Here is a 23,157-nt window from a genome sequence, read left to right on the forward strand (position 1 = left end):
ACAGTGTCTGACACACGGTAAGAGCTCAACAAATACTTGGACTAATGCGGCTGGGAAAGGAGTCAATGAACGAACCAAATGGTTGAATTTTCACCATTCTTACCCTTCCAAGTTCCTGGAGGGAAAAACCTGGGCTTCTGTGCGTCTATCCATGGCACCCAGGGGAGCTCAATAAATGCTTGGTAGCTGCTTGATCATGGGGGTTGGTGGCCCAGTCATCCATTCATTCATTCATTCATTCACTCAAGGCACCCCTGCTTATTGTTCATCAAGCACAAAGCAGTGATGCGCCACTGGTTGGCCGGTTTCTCAAATAACAGAATTACGGAGAATTATTTGTCTATATCATACAATTCATCCATTTTCTTTTTTTTTTAAGTTTTTGTTTTCATTCCAGTTCTTTACAAGTCACCTGTTTTAAAGTGTAGAATTCAGTGGTTTTTAGTATATTTACAGAGTTGTGCAACCATCACCACCATCTAATTTTAGAACATTTTCAGCATCCCCAAAACAAACTCTGTACCCACGAGCAGTCACTCTCCACTTCCTGCCAACCCGTCTTATCCACCAACAACCATGAATCTGCTGTCTGCCTCTACAGATGTCCCTACTCTGGACATTTCATATCAACAGGTGGTCTCTGGTCGATGCTCCTTTCACCTACTACACATGACTTGCTTTCAAGGCTCAACTGTGTTGCAGCAGGTATCAGCACCTCATCCCTTTCTATGACTGAATTATAGTCCATAATGTGAATATACCACACGATGCCACTGGTCTTAAACTGCTTCTATGGTCCAAAGGCAGCTTCTACGGTCCAAAAGCAGGTCCCAAGGGAGAATGTGGGAAGTAGGGGGTCACAGATTTGTAGGGAATTCTGACCCTGACTTTGTGGGTTGTTCAAATCAGTTTACAATTTCCTTTGCTTCTTCTTCTTTTTTTTTTTTTAAGGTTTTATTTTTAAGTGATGTCTACACCCACCGTGGGGCTCGAACTTACAACCCCGAGATCAAGAGTCACGTGCTCTACCTACTGAACCAGCCAGGTGCCCCTGTTTATAGAGTTGTCTTACAGCTCCCATCAGAACCCTAACCCCCATGGTGCTCACTGCTACCCAGTTAAAAAAAACTGGCTCCAGCATGAGGTAGCTCCTCCCTGGAGGATGCATCACTAGAATATCGAAAGTACTTTATTTTAGCCTCAGTTAACATGCATCGAGCCTTTCCGCACTCCAGGTGTTAAGCGCTTCATACGCATCGTTTTAAACTCCCTCAAGCCTATGCGGTGGGTACCGCTGTGATATCCCCATTTTGCAGGTAAGCAAGTAAAGGCTGGGAGGGGTTAGGCGATTAGCCCGAGCACCCAGCCGGTAAGCGGCAGAGCCAGCACGTGAATCCAAAGCTCAGATTCATAACTATTGGTTCAAACCGCCTGCTGGACAGACCTCGTGGACGAGGATCCCCACGGCTGACGACAGTGGAGTGAGGCTTTAGCACAGTAAGAATGGCTACCTTTCTTGCTGGGGTTCCTCAACATCCATGACTCCTTGCAGCTTTTGGTTTTGTTCGGCTTTGTTCTTACACGGATTTTTACATCGTAACTTACAAAAAGAAATAGCATGACCAATTTTTCGGTCGCTGGCCTGGTCAAAAGTCTCATTTTCAGCTGACTCAGAGTCCTACGTGAAAGCAGGTTCTTGCGCTCAAGTTCCAGGTGTCTGGGGGGGGGGGGGGGCTCCTGTTTATTGGTGTCAGTGTCAACACAGCAGGTAAGAGCTCTGAGCCCCTGATGCAGGAAGGGGTCAGGTTTCAGGCAGCAGCTCTGCAGGACCCAGACCTGAAGCTTTTCAAGCAGGATAAGTGAAAATGACCTCGCTGCCGATAAGATAATCCGGGAGGAATCTGGTCTTAGGGCACATAGGGCTGGGCCCCACTTCTGCAGCTCTGCCCCATCCCAGCCTCCCGCGGTGGTCTGTCCACCCCAGATCTCAACAAGCACAGGTCAACAGGGCCCCAGGAGGTTAGGGTCAGAGACGGCAACCAGAAAAGGTGGCCTTGAGATGTCAAGCCAACACTCAATACTGGACACTCAGCACACCTGCAAGCGGGAGTCGACAGATTCGGTGGGGGGGGGGGGGCAGGGGGGGGTGGCCTTTCTCTGAAGGCAGTTTACAAGGGGTCATTGTCAAGCCCAGTGCAGTTCCCGATCCTTCCCTGAGCATGACCCCGGTTCCAGGGTGTGTTTATGATCGCTAAAACAAATGGCAGCTGGCACCTCCTTCTGTAAATCATATTTGCAGCTCAGGCGACACGGGACAAATATTAACTCATCTTCTCGGTGGATGGAGAAGGAAGCTCCAACCCATCCAGCTGAACGACCTGCTCGCGGTTACCCCTTTGGCAAGGCCAGAGCCCCTCCCTTTCCTCGGCGGCTCATATACTTGCAAATATATTTGACGCCCATTATCTTTTATGTGTCTATGTCTTATCTTCCTCAGTTGGATGATCAGCAACTTGAAGCCAAGGGCAATACTGAACAGGCTAACTTCCTTCCCCCAGTGCTAAGTCTTGCACACAGCAGGCCACCAGCGTTTGCTGCTAGTTCAAAAGAACTGCCTGGGTCAAATGCATGTCTGTTTGGTCCTATTCTCTGCCAGACAAAAGACACCCCGGAAAGACTGCATCAGCTGGGAAGGGCCTTCCCAAAGAACTCTTACAAAGTTACTTAGGAGATGGCAACCGTGTTAAGGAGGACGAGGACCCACTGTTAACGCTCATGGTGGTTTGCAGTTTCCAAAGCACTTCCACTTGATCCTCCACAGCCCTGTGAGGCAGGGAAAGGAGGCTTATCGTGCCCATTTTACAGATGAGGAAACAGGAGGCTTAAAGAAGTTGACTCCTCGAAGGTCAGACAGATAGGAAGCAGCAGAGCCAGAGATTAATCCAGGGTTCTGGACTTTTCCCCCTCTTTAATTTCAAGTTCAGCTTCTTTTCTTTTTTTTTTTTTTTAATGTTTATTTTCTATTTTTGAGAGAGAGACAGAGTGCGCGCACGCACACGAGTGAGAGAGGGGCCGAGAGAGAGGGAGACACAGAATCCGAAGCAGGCTCCAGGCCCTGAGCTGTCAGCACAGAGCCAGACGCGGGACTCGAACCCAGGAACTGTGAGATCATGACCTGAGCCGAAGTCGGACGCTTAACAGACTGAGCCACCCAGGTGCTCCAGTTCAGCTTCTTTTTATAGCACCGGGCTTCACTCCAACTACCTCTTCAAATCTTTGGCCTCAACCTTACTTCCTGCCCCTGCTGCCTCCTACCTGCAACTTCTTCCCACACTTCCCATTCCCACTGAACCCAGGAGAACCACTCTTCCAGAGAAGGCTCATTAAACAAAGCATCTGAAGGGTCCCCTGGCAACTCGCCACTTTATAATGACTGCCATTATTCCCCGCACATCATGGGAAACAAACATGGGGACAGATGTCTCTCTCGAGCCCAGGCCTGCACTGGATGGAGAACAGGGCAAACAGAAACCCCATCTTCATGAAATGCCCACCTTTGCCCTGCCGAACAAATTGAGCCTGTACGTGAGATACAAGGGCTTTCCCTCCTGGTCTGCAATCCAGCTACTTGATGGGAGTTCTACACCTTTATCAAAAACCCACCAGAATGCTACACATGCAGATTTCACAGAGGGAGAGAGTTTCTGAGATGATCCAATCCTCTTTCCAGAGAAGGGAACAGAGACAGAAAGCTAAGCAACGGCCCAAATGCCATGGGAACAGAGAGAGTAGTTTCTTTCCTTTGACCAGAGAGTAGTTCTATGTATACCTGGGGGTCCAAAAAATTAACTGTGAACACACCACAAATCAAAGATTTTCTAATTTATCCTTTGGGTAAAGAGCCTGCTTGGAACCAGGAGGCAGAAAGAGGGAAATATATTCAATTCAATTTACCCTCAAAAGCCTTGCAATCAAATTGGTATTTTTCCAGTATCCTTACTAATAAATAAGAAGAGAAAAAGGGGAGGTTTCATGAACAAGACACAGAGTGAGCCAGGTCTTCTGAGGGAAGCTAGACACAGAGGGCCAGCTATCCCCGGGACTGGCAGCTCTGAAAAGGGACCTCTGTTTAGCTAAGTCACCAAAGTAAAAAGGCTCCAACAATATCTTCCTTCTTTTAAAAACAAATTTTTTTTTAATGTTTATTTTTATTTTTGAGACAGAGAAAGACAGAGCATGAATGGGGGAGGGGCAGAGAGAGAGGGAGAGACAGAATCGGAAGTGGGCTCCAGGCTCTGAGCCATCAGCACAGAGCCCAACGCGGGGCTCGTACCCATCGACTGTGAGATTACGACCTGAGCTGAAGTCGGACGCTCAACCGACTGAGCCACCCAGGCGCCCCAGGATCTTCCTTCTTTTATTTATTATTCATACCTTTTCTATTCCAGAAAGGATACGCGGCAGCTGAAAGCCACTTTAGGGTTTAAAAAAAAAAAAAAATTAATGTATAGATTACTGAAGAGGAATTAAAGAAAAACCACTGCCCATAAAAAGTGTCCAAAGGAGAAACAAATAATAAAAATGTGTCGATACATTTCCAAAAAATCAGCAGAGTTTCGAGACACTGCGTCCAGTCCCCCAGGGTCAAGGTCAGCAGGAAAAGGAAAGGTTTGTTTCTCCCTTTGACTTGGAAGTCACATCACCCTGAACAGGCAGGGGTGTCTCTCCACCTCGCTGAATCCAATTTATCCCTCAGTGGTTTGGGATTACCGCTAATTCTGTCGCTGGCTAATTATACAGATGAAGCAGTGATTAACATTTAAAAAGGGAACAGCGCCGTGGTTTACTATCCAGGAGACCCGCTTTCTGGCTACTCCAGGGGACCTCCTGGTTCTTGGTTGATAAAGGACTGCAAGGGAGGTGACAGCGGAGCACTTCTGTCACAAAGGGGCAAGGAGTGGACTGGGGTCAGGTACGCGAGGCCTTGGCATCAATGTCAATGCCTGTGTGGGGCTGTGGGGTCCGTTCCAAAGGCAGTGTGGGCCCCGGGGCATACGAACTGAGCCCAACCATGAATAGAAGATACAGTTATAAGGAGAAAGGCTACAGGATGTGTTAGGGCTGCACTGTGTCCTCCAAAAAGATACACCGAAGCGCTAACCCTTGGGACCCGGAAATGAGACCTGATTTGGAAACAAGGTCTTTGCAGATGTAATCAGGTTAAGATGAGGTCCTTAGTGTGGGGCCTAATCTGACCGGGATCCCTGTAAGAGGAAAATGCCATGCAGTGCCACAGGCAGGGACTGGAGAGGCACGGCTGCCAGCCCAGGACTTGCAGGTCTGCTCGAAGGACCGCCCGCCACCAGCAGAAGCCAGAAGACAAGGGGTGGGGGCAGGGCTGGACAGGTGAGGCAGGGAGAGGTGCTGAGTGCAAATGGGCAGACGCAGGCCCCGCACAGGAAGGGGGGCCTCGTCCCTCAGGACTTTGGTTTCACCTCCTCGTCCTTCGGTTAGCACTTCTCAGAGGCCCTAAACAGTTGGCCCCGTCCACAATGGAGAACAGAGAGACTCAAAGGGAGGTATGGGGCCCAGGCTGCTGGTTCCCATGGAACAAACCCCAGGACTGTGTCCCCCTGCGTGGTGTACTACCTACCACACGTGTCATCGCGCTTAGGACACTGCCGTCAGACGCATCATTGTTTTACGCGGCACGAAGAAAGAATGAACACCACCAATAATGCTTTCTAAGTTGCAACGACAGCACAACGCACCGCTGGTTTCGGAGACATTCAAATTAAAAAGTGTCTCAAGATAGATGAAATACGGAAGAGAAGATCAAAGGTGAGGGGGAAAGGCAGGTAAGCCAGGTTAAACAGATTGCTTTCCTGCAGGACTGCTCAGGGCCTTAAGCGTCTTGGCAACCGTTAGGAGTGTCTGAGAGAGGCCTGCGCAGTGTTTTTCCCACCCGAGTCTGAATTCTGGGCCTTATTTTGAAAAGTCGCTGATGGGGGCAAACGGCTAGATCTCGAGCATAGCTGGATCACCCTTTAAAGACCCTCCAGTCCGGAAATGGTTTCTGAAAGGGTGAGGGAGAGCACTGCCTGCTGACATTCGGTCCTGGAATGACATATGGTCCTTGGATATGTTAGCCCTGGGCCAGTCACATGGGATCAGGTGCCCTGCGGGCATCAGGTATCCTTCTGAGCTCTCCCAAGCACAGTCAGAGCAGCAGCCCTCGGGGACTGCCCACACCCCCGTTACCTCCCCTCCCTCTTCTTTGAGCTGGAAGCAGGCACAGCCATGCCTCTCCCACAGAACTCCACTAACCCTGGAAAGGCTCAATGCTCCCAGATGTGGGTGCCATCCGGAGCTGGGAGAAAGCAGGAGCGAACCACAAAGCCAGAGCTATCAGAACAAAACCCAGGGCCTACCACAGTCCCATCACTGAGGACCAGAATTTCTTCAGTCATTATTTAAAGGTCAAAACTGCTGGTACCAACACCTCAAGGAAAACAAGAAGACGGAGGTGGAACGGGATTCAAATAGGAAACGCAAGAGATCCGAATGCCAATGTGTACAGGAAGCAAGCCCCACCTGTGGCCACAGAGCAGAGCACCCGCCCTTCATCAGCAGCCGAATCTCATTCGGGACTTCTAAAGAGCCCTGCAGGCACAGGGGGCCTTTCCCACTGTGCCGAGTCTGCTCCGACAAGCTGTGCACCTGCCCGTCCTTTGTGAACAGCAACAGCAGCTTTCCTCACATCCACATTGCAGGCTGCGTACTAGAGGCTCCAAATCGAGGCTTTCAATTTGCCTCCAGGGGCGCCTGGGTGGCTCAGTCAGTTAAGCGTCCGACTTCAGCTCAGGTCATGGTCTCGCGGTCTGTGAGTTCGAGCCCCGCGTCGGGCTCTGTGCTGACAGCTCGGAGCCTGGAGCCTGCTTCGGATTCTGTGTCTCCCTCTCTCTCTGCCCCTCCCCCACTCACAGTCTCTCTCTCCTTCAAAAATAAAAAATAACATCAAAAAAAAAAAAAAATTCGCCTCCAGAGCAGGGCAGAAACAGCAGGCGTGTGTGAGGACCATGGTCTCGGGGTGTGTACTCACAACCCCCAGAGAAACTTGACTTCCCCACAATCTCTCTCCCTCTCTCGTACACAGGAGGTAAGCCCCAGACTAGAGCACAGAACACCACTCAGAGAAGGATTCCCATGGGTGTGCCAAGCTGGGCCAGACCCAGCACCCGCCCCTGCCAGACAGAACAGCCTCCACCGAGCATGCCAAGCTGTGCCCTCCCAGCCTCCACTCTGCCAAGCACAGGAGTTAAGGCCACTGCTCCGGGGAAGGGGTACTGACAATCCACAGGGAGCTCCCAACTCCCCCTTGTGGGACATGAACCACACAGATGCACACTGACAGGGGAATTTTTTCCTTCAGTTCTACCTCCCCTCGACACTTCTCTGCTTTAGGGGCTCCCTTGATTTAGCATCTAGAAAAATTTTTTAGATGGGGACTTGAATCTCCCCACCTGGCCACTGGGATTGCTACTTCTCTGAAGGGAGGTCTTGGTGCCCTGATGAAGAGATTTTCCTAAAACGAACTCTTTATTTGTTCTGGAGCCTTTCATGTTCTAGAGACATAAAAGCAACCCACACAGCATCTGTAAGATCCACATACACTATGCCTTCCTATCATAAGCCACTAGACTGTCAGTCCAACGAGGGCAGGCAGGCCAGCCTTGTCCAACCACGGTATCCCCAGTGCCTGGCACATGGTAGGTAGGCATACGTTAGATGGATGGATGGACAGATGGATGGATGGATGAACGGATGGATGGGAGAACAGACGGAGGAATGAACGAATGAATTCATTAATGAACGACCGAGTGAAGGAGTAAATGAATGAACAATTGAATAAAAGTAGGAAGGATGTCTTCACAGAGAATTCAGCCCTCACAGCCCAATCTCTGGGTGAGAGACTCACCTGAACCATCAGGAATAGACCTTACAAACGTTGGCAACATCTTCACTGTGGCTGTTGGATTAAAATCCCGGGAGAGGCCATTCTTCATCTCCTTCTTGAACCGAGTCATGATATCTATCAGCGTTTCGTCGGAGAGCCGCATGGCATAGAGATACTTGTCAATCTGGGGGGAGGATGAGAAGGAAGGAGAGTGAGGTCAAGGCTGAGGCACCCGCTTGTCTAAGACAATCCAGATCCCACAAACTCTGACCACATGATGGGAAGTCATTCAAATGCCATCAGCCATGTTGCTCAGAGAAGTCCTGCAAATGCACTGAGCCCCAGGTCTTCCTCCACATGACTCCTTCCCTCTGTGAAAAGTGGCTGGCCCGTCCTCAAATGGATAGTAGTGTCACAGAGATTAAGAACGAGGGTGCCAGAGCCAGCCACACAGGGTTCAAATCCCAGCACCATCACTGAACGGCTGTGTGAATTTCCATTTCCTCAACTGAAAAACTGAGATGATAAATAGAGCCTCGCTCACAGACGTGAGTTTTAAGATCAGATGAAATGGAGGTGCTGTGTTCTGAGAACACAGAGGATGCCCAGTAAACATCAGCTGTTGGCGTTAATGGGGGACAGTGGTGCTGGTGGGTTTCCTTGGGCATGATTTCTAGGTAGGTGGAAACAGAGGCCAAAGGGCTGGAATCCTTCAGGACATGGGGCAGCAAGCCCAGAGCAGAGAGACCTCAACCCCACCATCCCCAGAAGGTATGGAGACAACCCGCAGGCTCCCATGCCCATGGGCCAGGGCCAACGTGACCATATGCCCAAGTCCTTTCAAGTACTGACCCAACCTGCTGCCCTTCCTGGGCTCCCCATTCTCCTCAAAGTTACAAAGCTCCTAACCTCACGCTCCTTCAAGTGTCTGTCACCAGTTGTTCTTCCTTCATAGTACCTTCCCATTTATTCCCTCAAAAAGTATTTATCGGGCACCTCTGACGTCCTCAGCTCTAAGTCGCCTTATCCCACCATTCATTCTTTCGGTGACTCTTTGGCAATACGAAGCCCTGACAGCCATGTGTCTGGACTCATTCCTGATTCCTGATTCCTCAGTCACTCACCGTAATGGTTTTCCATCCTCAGTCTCCCTCCCTCCCAGCCCATCCTGTATGCCACTGCCACATCCACCTTCTTGAAATGCGACCCTGGTTGATTCATTCTCTTGCTCAAAGCTTTGCAATGTCCTCCCACGTCCAAGGCACCCAACACTCTCCAGGTGTGGCTTCATGCTCTCTCAGCTCTGGCCTAAACACCTCCACCATTCCTGGTGGGTCCCTGGGCTTTCCCACTGCAAAGCCCTTTCTTCTCTTCCCAGCTATCCTTCCAGGTGCAGATCAAATCTCAGCTCCTCCTGCAGATGTTGGAGTTCCTCGGACTGGCGAGAACCCCTCCCTCGGCACTGATCTCTCTGCAGAGCATAGCCTGGACCCTAGCTTTCTGCACCTGTCGCCTTTACAGCGTCTGCTCCATTCACCTTGACCTCCCAGTGCCTTGCACGCAGCCTTGCACACAGAAGGCTTCCGGTGGGTGGAGAGACAAGATTTATGACCCAGTGAGGCTGAAAAGACCTTGATGCTTATTTGTTTCTGAGAATGGCATCTCGTGCTCACTTTGCAGGGTGGCTGGAAACGTCCTGACTCAAGGACATGGAGTCCCCAGCCCTAGGTCATTTCTGCATATTTTGGGCCTGGACAGCCTTCTTCTCACTCTGGTCTCCCTGCCTTGTTCTCCCCCAAGCCCTGCCTGTCTCCTGCCTCACGAATAATCAGGACATTGGCAGGAGTCCCCCAGTGTCCTCCGCGGCCAGAGACAACCCTGCCCCCACCCCCACGCCCAAGCTCTTCTACAGCAACCACTTTCTCCTTTCCCCTTTGTGATACAGCAATGCAGGTCGGAGCAATCAGAAACCACAGAGAGCTAAAGTAGAAATTGCCAGAATCCCGGCCCTAGGAGGAGACACACTCTGTTCTAGCCTCAAGGCTGGCACCGGATCGGCAGTCCTTGCTGTCACGGCACCCACAGTCTGGAGGGGGAGAGGCAGTCACGATACAAGTGTGTGTGAGCGGCCACAGGAGCACTGAGGGAGGCTACTGAGAAGGCTTCCCGGAGGCGTGATGTCGGAGTGTGCACCCAGGCACAATCAAGGGCACGTGTGCAGGCTAAAGGCAAGGGAGGGGGATTCGTGCAAGGCACAGAAATAAATTCAGTGCGGATCGAGCACAGTGTAAAAAGTGAGGCAACTAGAAAAACTGTCAGGAGCTGAACTGTGCAGGATCTTATAAAGCACGTTAACAAACTTAGACTTGATCCCACAGCACAGCGAGCCTTGGGATGACTTCAACGAGTATTCAGCAATGAGATTTGTGTCTCCGAGAGATCAGGCTGTCTGCCGGGGAGAGAATGGGTGAGCGGGAGCAAGACCGTGCAATAATCAATAATCGTTACATTGCTACCCGAGCATTTGGGACACGCTTCAACTCTCACATTCCTCCCCCTACATGGTGTTTACTGATGTGTCCACCTCCTCTGCTAAAACACGTGAGTTCCCTAGGGAAAGGAACTCACCCAGTTGCCTGGCACAAAAGAGGAACGTAATGAATGCTAAATGCTAGAATGATACTTTAGACTTATATTATGGCCCACGGTATAACGAGCACGTTCATATCCAAGAATGTCATTTAACCTGCAAAGCAACCCTATCAGGGAGACATTCTTTTTTTTTCTCTTGCCCCAATTTCAGTTTAAATTCTACTTAGTTATCATACGGTACAATATTGGTATCAGGGGTAGAATTCAGGGATTCATCACTTAACGTGCAACGCCCAGTGCTCATCCCAACAAGCGCCCTCCTCAACGCCCATCACGCGTCTAGCCCATCCCCCACCACCTCCCTCTATCAACCCTCAGTTCTCCATCATTAAGAGTTTCTTATGGTCTGTTTCCCCCTCTTTTTTCCCCCTCCCATATGTTCATCAAGTTCTGTTTCTTAAATTCCTCAGATGAGTGAAATCACATGGTATTTGTCTTTCTCTGACTTATTTCACTTAACATCATACACTAGCTCCATCCATGTTGTTGCAAACGGCAAAACTTCATTCTTTTTGATGGCTGAGTACAATATTCCATTGTGTGTACACACCACATCTTCTGTATCCATTTGAGGGAGACATTCTTAAGCCCTATTTCACAGATGAAGAAACGGAGGCTCCAAAAAGCAAAATGACTGGTTCAAAGACACAGCCAAGAGTCAGCTCTCATAACTAACTGCAAGTCAACCACTCTTCCCTATAATCAACCCCCATCCCTTGGGAAAGACCAGTTCCCCTAGTCTGTGGAAGGCAAGCCCAAGCGAAGTTGCTGAGGTTTTCCAGCCGGACAGGAAGAAGCTTCTACAAACGGCAGGGCTCTCTGCAACTCCACAGCCATCCTGCCTCCGGACTCCAAGTGCAGTTCAGCACAAGGACACTGATCTGAGAATCCAGATGTTTTAGGACGGTCCCGCCAAACCCAGAAAGAGCCCAGAAGCTCAAAGGAGGAAGCAGGCTAGGGACACGGAAGACAAGCCAGCTCCCAAGCATCAGAGGAGAGAGGGCTTTTCTCCTCTGGTTCAAGTTCATGAATCATATGTGGGACAACCCCTCTCAAAAGAGATGTGGAAACTGGGCCAAAAAGAAGGTACTATTTAGGGTGGAGCTGGTACTGAGCTTGTAGCCTCCCAGGTCTCATGTGAGTGACACTATGCCAAGGGAAGCCCTTTCCCTTGGTCCCCGTTGGTCCTCGTGAGCTCAAGGGGGGCCTTTGAACCAGCATAGATCCTGGGGCCGGGGGCAGGCTGGCCAGGCACCGGCCACACGGCCCGGCCGGGGAACACGGGGGCAGGACTCAGCAGGGCCACACCACGTGGACTGGGGCCCTTTACACAGCCCAGGAAGCACACGTCAACAGACACCTGCGGGATATTCCCTGGGGCCCAGACTGCCCAACACCTCCCTGAACAGGGGGCCTGTTCCCCTCGTTCAGACCAGCCCTGCCTGGCGGCTGGCTGGGCTGCACCTGCCCACCTGGGGAAGAGGCCGAGAATGGGTAGTGGGGAGAAGGAGGGAGGGAGGGTGTCAGGTCGAGCTCGGTGGGGCCGCGCTCTGCACAAGAGCCAGTAAGAGAGCTGCTTTTCTCAGGCGGGGCCAGAAGCCCAGGAGGAGAAGAGGGCAGAGACGTGTGGACTTGGAAAGGGGCAACTTCTGGCCCTGGGGGGTTTGGCCAGAGTCTGTGGTCTTTTCAACTTTTCTATTTCCATCCCCTCTACACAGCCTCTCCAGATCTTTCCTCTCCTCCTTGCCCCTCTCCTGCTCACTTCCACTTCCACAAAGCCTCCCTCTTCCTTTAGGATGCCGCCTCCAAAGTGGTGTCGCTTTGCTGCTCTGGCCAAATCCAGGGGCCCAAGGAATCCCCCCTGTGCCTCCAACCCCCTCCCCTACATTTTGGTGACGGGAGGACACAGCACAGAACCTCTTCTGGAAGCCACAAGCTGCAAGCCTCAGCCGTCGGAACGTGTGTCACAGGCCAGAGGCTCCCAGGAATCTGTGACAGGAACCCTCGGGCCCCCTGGGGGCTACTCTCACACGTGGTATCTGATGCACGCATGCAGGACTCCAGTCAAACTGGGAAGGAACTGGGGCAGGGGGAGTGGGAATGCCAGGATCCCAGACACCACGCGGTGGGCTGGGTCCTGCAGACGTTAGGCCAACACTAACAAGGACCCCCGTCCAGACCGCAGGCACCTTCCACCATCTCCTGAAGGGAAGGTGCCCTAATAGGGTGCAAATACTTGTCCTGGATTATCCTTCATGTAGACCAAGAAGCCTGAAGCTCTCAGCAGCTCCAGAAGCTGGAAATGCGGCAGAGGCAGGAGCAGAGGCCAGAAGAGAGAATTCGGCCTTTAGCAAGCCCCTCCGGCCCGGTGCTGTCTGGCTAAGGAAAGAACCCAGTGGCCCCTCACTGGGCTAAACTCAAACATCTCTGTGCCTGACCTCAGCCCCACCTCTGCTCCCAAAAGAACATGCCCAAAAAAACAATTCAAGACCAGACATGCCCAAGTGAACAGGCCCTCATACCAGGAGGCACGGTAACCCCCGGTGACCCGGGTATTCTGACCCCCTGTGGAAGGTGGTATGGCCATGGAAATTTTTCACCCCTTCTCTCGTCTACTCTCCCACAAGAACCAAGCACAAGGCAGAATAACAAGTGTGACTGAAGGTGCCCAGCAGAGGTCCGTAAAATGAACTTTCTGGGGCGCCTCAGTGGCTCAGTCGGTTAAGCGTCCAACTCTTGGTTTCAGCTCAGGTCATGACTCACGGGCTCGTGAGTTCAAGCCCCACATTGGGTTCCATGCTGACAGTACAGAGCCTGCTTGAGACTCTCTCCCTCTTTCTCCCTCTCTCTCTGCCCCTCCCCTGCTCATTCTCTCTCTCTCTCTCTCAAAATAAATGCATAGGCTTAAAAAATAAAATAAAATAAAATAAAATAAAATAAAATAAAATAAAATAAAATAAAATAAAATAAAATAAAATAAAATAAAATAAAATAAACTTTCCAAGTGAGACACTCCACTTGCAAAGAAAATAAAGGAGCTGGCGGTGGAGGGTTAAAAAAATTGTTGCTTAAAGACAGGGCCGAGATTTCAACACCAGATTCACTTCTCTTTCTTAGGGAGGCTGACTCAGGAGAGAACCAGCCCGGGTGATTAATGTTATTTTGATAATGGTTCACATTTACAGAGGATTTTGCAATTTATACACAGAACTTTTTTTTTTTTTTTTTCATAGGCATCCACACCCAGCATGGAGCCCAGCGTGGGGCTTGAACTCATAACCCTGAGATAACACCTGAGCTGAGATGGAGTCAGACGTTTACCTGTCTTCATACACAGGACTTTCACATACATTATCCCATCTGGATGTCCCAGAAAGAAATGACATGAGCTCACGGATGCCAGGTGCCCGGCATGAGGCAGGCACTTGATGGTACTAGCTCCCCTTCTGCCACAACGGCCCAGGGAAGTGGGCAGGAAGGACGGCATTATCTCCACTTTAGAGTAGAGGAAACTGAGACCATGACTCACACAAAGTCTCATGGTTTGTAAGTGGCAGCCAGGTCTAGATTCCAGGTCTTCTAAACCCTCGTTTTGGGCTTCTCTTTATGCATTTCCATTATTTCTCGTGGTATAAAGAACACCTGTGGATGTGTTCTTGGATGTGTGCTGTGGATGAAGAGAACTGCATTTGAACCTAGGCTCTGCCGTTTGTTAGCTGTGTGGCTTTGGACAAGTTACTTAACCTTGCTGGGTCTTTTAAAGGGGGATAATAATGCTTTCACCTCAGAGGGCTACCAGGAGCATTTTAATCATGTGCCAAGAACAAGGTAAACATCAAATAACATTTCCCACCCTCCCGTTCCAGTGACCAAAAGGGGGGCCGTCTCTCTCCATGCCCTGTCTAACGAATTATCACATGTCCCTGACTCCTTTTACCTAAATACCTAGAGAAATGCACTGATTACCAAACATTATTGACCCACTCTATAGATGAGAGAACTAATAAAGGTAGAGTGGCCATCCGCCCGAAACCACAACAAATTAAAGACTCTGGCAAAACTCCTCTGAAACACTGTACTGTTTTATTAAACAGTAAGTCATAGTAACAATAAGTAATACACGCTTATTTAAATATTCACACAACACATAAACACATCAGTCTTCCCCCAATCTTCCCAGAGAAATCCCTGCTAAGAGCTTTATACACCCAAACGGTTTTTCTACCTAAACACTCATATATACAACGCATGCCTTTTTTATTTCGTTTTACAAAAATGGAATCATAGCTGGGGGATGGAGTGGGGGTGGGGAATGTAATCATAAACACTTCCTCCCCTGAAATCTTAACCCCACCTTCCTATTTCCTCCAGGACCTGCCTTTCAGACTTGTACTAACCAGGGCACCTGGGTGGCTCAGTTGGTTGGGCGTCCAATTCTTGATTTAGGCCCAGGTCATGATCTCATGGGTTCATGGGTTTGAGCCCTGCATTGGGCTCTGTGCTGATGGACCCTACTAGGGATTCTCTCTCTGCCACTCCCCTTCTCACATGCTCGCTCTCTCTCTCTCTCTCTCTCAAAATAAATAAGTAAACAGTAAAAATTTTTCAAAAGGGGGTGCCCGGATGGCTCAGTTGGTTAAGTGTCTAACTCTTGACTTTGGCTCAGATCATGATCTCACGGTTCATGAGTTCGAGCCCTGCATTGGGCTCTGTGCTGGCAGCACAAAGCCTGCTTAGGATTCTGTCTCCCTCTCTCTCTGGCCCTCCCCTGCTTGCTATCTCCCTCTTAAAATAAATAAAAACAAACTTTAAAAAAAATGTTTTAATACTTATTCGTTTTCGTGAGAGAGACAGTGTGAGTGGGGGAGAGGCAGAGAGAGAGAGAGAGAGAGAGAGAGAGAGAGAAGGACACAGAATGTAAAGCAGGCTCCAGGCTCTGAGCTGTCAGCACAGAGCCCAACGCAGGGCTCAAACTCACGAACCGCGAGATCATGACCTGAGCTGAAGTCAGAAACTTAAGTGACTGAGCCACACCCAGGTGCCCCAATAAAAATAAACTTTAAAAATAAACAAATAAAAATTTAAAAATTAACAATTAAAAAAAAAGACGTGTACTAACTAACAGCCATACTTAGATTTTCTCAGGACCCTGCCTGGTTCAGTGATGAGGCACGGCCAAGGCGGTGTGGACACCCATGTCTGCCTCTGGCTTTGGTATCCTGTAGGCACCTCGGTTTTTCCGTCCGTAACGTGGGTATGTTCACGTGGCCCTGAACTTTCAAGGCCTACCTCTCTACTCTGCATCCCACTTTCACATACTGGCCCTCAAACTATCCTGTCCAGAGAAGCAGGACAGGTGCCATCACTTCCAACACCCTGAGGAAAAATCAGAGGCCAGAGAGGTTCCTCAAATGGCCAGGGTGACCAGTGGTCCCTGGTTCCTGGTCCTGTGCTTCTTCCTCAGTAAGCTTTCGTGTTCCGCCCAGAGAGAACCCCAGCCGGGGTCTTCCCATAGGGAGACGTGGGAATGTGGGTGGCATTAACGCCACAGCTCCGTCCTCTCAGAAGGAGCGTGGCTCCCTGGCCTTGCATACAGCACGGCCCGTGTCGTCCAGTCTCCACCAGCTATGGGCCGTGTGACCTGCTCTCATCCGCCTTCACAAGATCCAGGGGAGGGAACCCTCAGGTCATCCCCCACGGTGCTGTGTGCCTGCCCTCGCCAAGGTCCCGGCCTCTCAGGGCCCAGCCCCACCTCACCGCTGCGGGTGGCAGCCCAGGGGACCCGCGTGCCTGTCCTGCTCCTGGCAGCTGGGGAGGCGGCTCCGGCTCAGCTCCTCACGGCCGCAGGAGGAGACGCGTTCACCCTCCGCGTTCCGCACAGGAACCACCTGTCCCAGCGCCGGCCTGCCTGCCCTCAGGCAGCGCGGGGCCCCGGCGGTGGTCCCTTCTCTCTTCTCTCGCCCAAAGGCCCTTCCCTCACACATCCACCTTGTTCCGCCCGTAAAGGGCCTCTCCGTGCCTCGCTCCTTCTTTCTCCCCAAGTCCACCTCCAGACTCACCTCCTCCAAGGGGGATGCCACGGTCTGCCCCCCCCAACACCAGCTGCACCAGCTGCTCAACATCCCCTCGGCCGGTGCTGTCCACTACGCAGGAATCCCTCTGCCCTGGCAGACACATCGCAGTGGGAGAGGCTTCCCCAGGAGCGGCAACAACAGGTGCGCACGCTGTGTCTCCGGCTAGACTGTGGGTGCCCGGGGTCCGGGGGCCATGCTTCCAGGCCCTCTGCGTCCTCTGCACAGCCCCCCGTGTGTCTCCTCTGCTGGGCCGGGTGCCCGCTCTGCCTGGCGGGAAGGCCTCCGGTGACGCCTAGTCGGGGAGGTCTCAGAAGGGTTTGCTGGCTGAGATAAGGCCCGAGACTCCTCTCCCCTGAATAGCCCAGCCCTAACTCCCGGCACCGGCCCCTCGCTTCAGACTCATGGGGACCCCGTGGGGCCAACAGCCTCTCCCCGAGGGATGAGGGATGCCGCATTCCAGGCATCCTCTGGTTCTCAACCCCCTCCTCACAATGTCTGTCTCTCCAGGCTGAGGCCCAGAAGGACACAGAGCCCTACGGACAATTGAGATTCTCACCTTCGAGCCTCCCCAGGGAGAGATGCAGGTGAGAGAAGTGTGTGCAAACGTCACCAAAGCAAACAGGACCCCAAAGCAAACAGGCCCCCTTCGGGATGTGAAGACACTTTCCCCAGGCTCTTTTTCAAGGTCCATGCCCTCAGGCAGCCCAGGGCCCTTATCTATCATCTGATGTATGCTTCTGAACGGCTGGTTCCCTTTCAACTGCCGGCTGGTTCCCTTTCAACTGCCGGTGGGCCCGACACCATAGATTATTCACACACCACTTCTGTTTAGTCACAGGTCAGGAGGAGAATGGGATCCCCATTCTTGATGAGGAAACTGAGGTTCGAGAAGCTGAGATGTTAAGCGTGGACAGGGCCCATGCCGGGCACTTCAACCTGCCCCGAGACACCCTACACATCTGCAGGGTGGGCGCATGGATCTCCTCTTACGTAGGAGGAATCTGGGGCCACGAAGTCAAGTGAAAGGCCCCAAGCACCCAGCACCCAGCTGGGCTCCAGCTCAAGATTCCAAACCTGACGCTCCTCCCCTAACTCCCCAGAATCCTCTTGCTAGGAGAATCATGGAAGGCCGTGAGGTCATGTCCAAGGTCTTCCTGGGGACCTCGGTACCCACTAATCCCCAGTAATAGGCGCCTCCCGGCTGCTAAGAGAAACCAAGCTCTGGCCCAGGATGAGAAGAAAGCTGTCACACTGAACTGGCTAAAAATAAAGGAGGTACCCGGTGGCTTCAAGGGGAACAGAACAGCCCTGGAATGTGGCAGGGCAAGAACAACAGGCTTAACGCTCGGCCTCCTGGTTGATGGCTCGGGCTGGGTCCAGCCTCCAGACTCACAGTCCCCAACATCCCAGGTACCTCCAGACCAGAGAGAAGAGAGGATCCAAAGTGCAGACAGTTTTGCTTTCACTACGAGATGACCAAACCCTCATGCCGTGGGGTTCAAGACACTGCAGTGGTGTGAGCAGACCTGGCTAGAAATGGCCAGACCTCAGGCCTCCTCCAGCTACCCTGACCCCTCTATCACCTTGGGCAAGTCACTTCCACCTCTGTGTTTTTCCATCAGTAAAACAGCAATAATGAAAACTGCCCTCTTGCCCTCCTACCTGGCAGGCACAGGAGCCACACTGCACCGTGGATTACTCAGAACACAGGCTTTGCAGAAACCCCTGCTGGCAAATGCAGCCTGGTACCGAGGATCCTGGCCCCGGCTCGGGGATCTGGCTGCCCATCCTGTATTATGCAGAAAGCAGCACCACCCCCCACCATGCCTCCCAAGGTGCCCACACGTGGGTTGGGTGTGACCGACAAGGATCACAGTTGGCATCTGTACAGTTCTGCACACTTCCCAAGTGTTTCCACACCCACCCTCGAATTGGTTAAACGGGCAGAGAGCAAGGCAGGAGTCATTTACCGCGTCTGACAAATAAGGACACTGAGGCCCAGACAGCTTGATGGCTACCATGGCACTGCTCAAGCTAGAAGAATCTGTTGAAGGTAATGGATTCTAGCCTCCTAGTCTTACAGATGAGGACACTGAGGCCCAAGGACCTATGAGAACCCACTGCTTTAAATGCAGAGTGCCTCTGTCCGAACTTTAGCCATAAACTTCACTGTTTAGCAGAGCGCTGTCCGACACAAATACAATCCATATACGTCATTTTAAGCTTTCTAGTGGCCACATTTTTTAAAAAAAACAGGTGAAATTAATTTTAATAACATCTTATTTAACCCACTATCTCCAAAATATTACTCCCAAGGTAAACAATGTTTTTAAAATTACTAGTGAGCTATTTTATGTAACTTCTTGTCACATGAAGTCTCTGAAATCTTGTATCTTACACTTAATTGCACATCTCAAATCAGACTCCCCATATGTCAAGTGCCCAGCAGCCATGCACGGCTGGTGACTACTCTTCTGGGCCACACAGCTCCAGCAGCCCTGTTATGGGAGCCTTGGCCGATGGTTTCTACAGGGGGCTGCTGCAGCGGACTGCTCTGGAAGCACACAGCCCTGGACCTCACTCCTGGTTTATGCGTACGTGGTACCATCTGCCCACCGGTGTCAGCCAGACTTGTGTCCTTATCCTGGTCCTCTTGCTTTCTGGCCACCAAGATCATGTCAACTCCACTTCCTGAGGTTCTCCTGCCCCGGATGCAATTGCAGGAAGAAATGCCTACACCCAAGCTGGCTGGAGGGACTCAACTAAATCAAGCACGTGAAAGCATGTTGTAAATAGAACAGAACTTTGCAAAGGTGAGGTGGTGCTTTTATCACAGCAGTGGCCTGGGTCTCCTACTCCACTCATCCCACCCGGCACCCAGAAGGCACCAGGAGACATCAGAGAAATGAGGTCAGATTGAATAACATGGCTGAAAGCAAACCCCAGTCAAGGAAGCCAGCTGCTCACAGTGGGGCCAGGCAGAGGCAAGGAGAGAACAATCTTTAGGAGTGCGCATTACAGGAGCATTAGGGGGTCCTCTAATGATTAAATGATTAAATTAGATTAAATTAAATTAGATTAGATTAAATAAAATTAAATAAATTTTAATAAATTTAAAATATTTAATTTAAAATTTTAATTTTAATTTTAAATATTTAATATTTAAAAATAAATAAATTAAATTAAATTAAATTAAATTAAATTAAATTAAATTAAATTAAAATGATTAAATTAGATCTGTGTTACACATCCATGCAAACAAGGATGGGGGAGGAAAATAAATACAAAGGGCACAGGGAGAAATTTGGAAAACAGGGGAAATCCCTAACATTTCACTGCAAATGACTTTATTGGGCCAATTTCCTTCCCCAGCGGAGGGAATCAGTCAACACTCAGCTGGAGAAGGGGGGGAAGGGGAAGGACAAGCAAAGCCAGTTGGAGAGGATGGGGAAGAAGGAGAGACAGGAGTCTGGGGAACCTGGGGGTCCCGTACAGCTCTGACCCATCTCTCTACCTCCTTGGATCCGTTTCCCTAAACAACAAGATTGAGTGTTGGGTGTGGTATGGTGGGAAGAACATGGGTTTCTGCGACAGGAGAATGGGTAGTGTTCCTGTCCCTATTACTAATGAACTGTGTGGTTTTTAGCAAGTCATTTCACCCCTTGGGGTCTTGGTGTTCCTCATTTCTTTCTTTTTTTTTTTTTTAAATAAATTTTTCTTGTGTTTGTTTTTGAGAGAGAGAGGAAAAAAACACAGGTGGGGGAGGGACAGAGAGAGGGGGGACAGAGGATCTGAAGCAGGCTCTGTGCTGACAGCAGAGAACCTGATGCAGGGCTTGAACTCACAAACTGTGATGTGAGATCACGACCTGAGCCGAAATCCAATGCTTAACTGCTTAACTGACCCAGGCGCCCCTTGGTTTCCTCATTTCTCAATGCAGACAATGCCTTTCTCAAGGTGGACAAAGTCAGGGGCTCTCCCAGCAATGCTGCTCCTATGCATATGCCCAGGAGAAATGAAAGCCTACGTCCACACAGGGAAAACATGTACACAGATGTTCACAGCAGCATTATTCCAAAGTGGAAGAAATCCAAATGTCCATCAACTGACAAATATCTAATGTCTAAACATACTGTGGTATAATGACACAACTAAACAGTATTCAGCCATGAAATAATGATACATGCTACCGCATGGATGAACCTTGAAAACATACTGCTCAGTGAAAGAAACCAGACACAAAGGCCACATACTGTATGTTTTCATTTATGTGAAATGTCCAGAAGAGGTAAATCCATTTTAAAAAAAGAAAGTAGATTAGTAGGTGCAAGGGGCTGGGGAGTGACTGCTTAATGGGTGTGGGGTTTCTTTGGGGGGTGGTGAGAATATTCTGGAATTAGATGATGGTAATGGTTGTACAACCTTGCGAATGTACTCAAGACCACATTGTACACTTAAAAAAATTTTTTTAACATTTATTCATTCTTTGAGAGGCAGAGAGAGACAGAGCGTGAGTGGGGGAGGGGCAGAGAGAAAAGGGAGACACAGAATCCCAAGCAGGCTCTAGGCCCTGAACTGACAACACAGAGCCCGACGTGGGGCTCGAACTCACGGACCATGAGATCATGACCTCAGCCGAAGTTGGACACTTAACCTCCCAGGCGTCCCCACACTGTACACTTTAAAACGGGGAGTTCGACAGGATGAGAATTTAGCTCAACTTAAAAAATAACGGGGCCCCGGCATCAGGCTGGATGGGTCTGCAGGCTGGCTCTTCTGTTTACTGTCTGAGCCTCAGGGTCTTTACCCAGAAGTGGAGATCATGAACAGCACCCCCCTCACTGGGGCACTGTGGGGACGTAATGCCTTTAGCACCCTCCCCGGCAGGAAGCGTGACAGGCACTCGACGCTGGCTTCCATTAGTATTGTTACTGATGATTAAATTAGATCTGTGTTAGGAAGACAGGCCCCTAGTAGGCATTCAATTCCCTCGAAGGTCCCCCCAAGGTCTCAACGTCTGTGGCCTGTGACCAGGCCCAGAATCAGATGAGCAGCGTGATCCGACATTTTCCGCCTCAGAGCAGGGACCAGCACTTCTGTTTGCAAAGGGCTGGGCTGCACACCACACATTTCAGTTTTCCTGCCGCAGGGCACTGTCACCCTCTCCTTTTACGGAAGACAGTCCAAGACAGGCTGCAGGCCCGAGCGTTCTCCAGCACAGCCAGCGGAGCAAGCAGCCAGCTCGTTTAGGAGACTGATAAGCCAGCCCCGCCTCAGGGATCCACCCAGGAAGAGAGGGTGTGCGGGCAGGAGCACATGTGCACTTTTAAATTCCCGGAAAAGTTCACCGGATTCCCACGCTGGAACGCGCGGGGCCACGGAGAGCCCTCCCCGCCTTTCCCCGCACCCAGTCCCCCCTCCTCGGGGCCGTGCAGCCGTCAGTGGGGCTGGCGCCGCTCACAACCAGAGCTCTCAGCTTCCCTCGGAGACACTCCACGACGAGGGCTCCGCATGATAAGGTAAACTGGGAGATGGCTAATTTTAAACTAAGCTTGAATGCTGCAACGTGAATGGAAATAAATGACTGGGAAGAAACCGACTCTTTAAAAAATGAAACACTCTCCCAAAAAATGTTACAGGTTTAACCGTACCGGGGTTGGTGTGCAACACCAGGAAACCGTATGAACTTCTGATGGGAGTACAAAGTGACAGGACCACCGGGGATGGCGATTTGACAAAATCTTGAAAGTGGGAAGACGCACACACCCCTCTGCCCAGCAATTCCGTCCCAGATACCCAGCCCAGAACCTAGAGAAACGCGCATGTGCACTGAAGGAGCGTGCAGGAGGAGACTCACCGTGGCACTTGTAACGTGAAACATTAGAAACCCAAACACCCATCAAAAGAAGAGATTAAATGATAAATTGTGGTGTGTACAACACACAACGTAAGGGCGTGCAGCAGTTTAAGTCGATGAAACAGGGGTGTATGGGGCAACAAGGAAAAATCCCAAGTATAGAATGTTGAGCTAGAAAAGGCAAGTTGCAGAAGGATACACGCAGTATAGCATCATTTACCAAAGCTTAAAACCGCATAAAGTAACACTATATACTGCTTATAGATACAAGATATATAATGAAAGTATAAAAACAGGGATGGAAATGATAAACATCAAAATCAGGACACAGGCACTCTCTGGAAGGAGAAACAGATGGGACTAAAGATGGAAACATAGGGGTTTCAGCTCAGGGTTTCAGCTCCGTCTCTAATGTACTCCTTCCTGTGTCGGTTGCTTCTCAAGCTGAATGGCGGGTACGCAGGTGGTTGTTGTTACTCTCAACATTTTTATGTACCTCAAATACTTCATAAGACCTGACTCATACATGTTGACTTGTGGGGGAGAGAATTAAAATATAGATTCCAAGTTAATTCATAAAAATCAACAAAGATGGGAGAAAAAAATCAACAGAGATG

At 50.4% G+C, this 23,157-nt stretch overlaps 1 protein-coding gene across 2 annotated transcripts in view; it reads right to left on the reverse strand.

The window, feature by feature from the left end:
* Positions 1-23,157, reverse strand: part of HK1 (hexokinase 1) — a 124,210-nt gene that overhangs the window by 41,654 nt on the left and 59,399 nt on the right. For both annotated transcript variants that reach the window (XM_078434322.2, XM_060642552.3), the window contains one exon: positions 7,979-8,141. In XM_078434322.2, coding sequence (XP_078290448.1) covers positions 7,979-8,141 — 163 coding nt within the window. The remainder of the gene's footprint in view (positions 1-7,978; positions 8,142-23,157) is intronic.

Source organism: Panthera onca, chromosome D2, assembly GCF_046562875.1.
Source record: "Panthera onca isolate mPanOnc1 chromosome D2, mPanOnc1 haplotype 2, whole genome shotgun sequence".
NCBI classification, from domain to species: Eukaryota; Metazoa; Chordata; class Mammalia; order Carnivora; family Felidae; genus Panthera; species Panthera onca.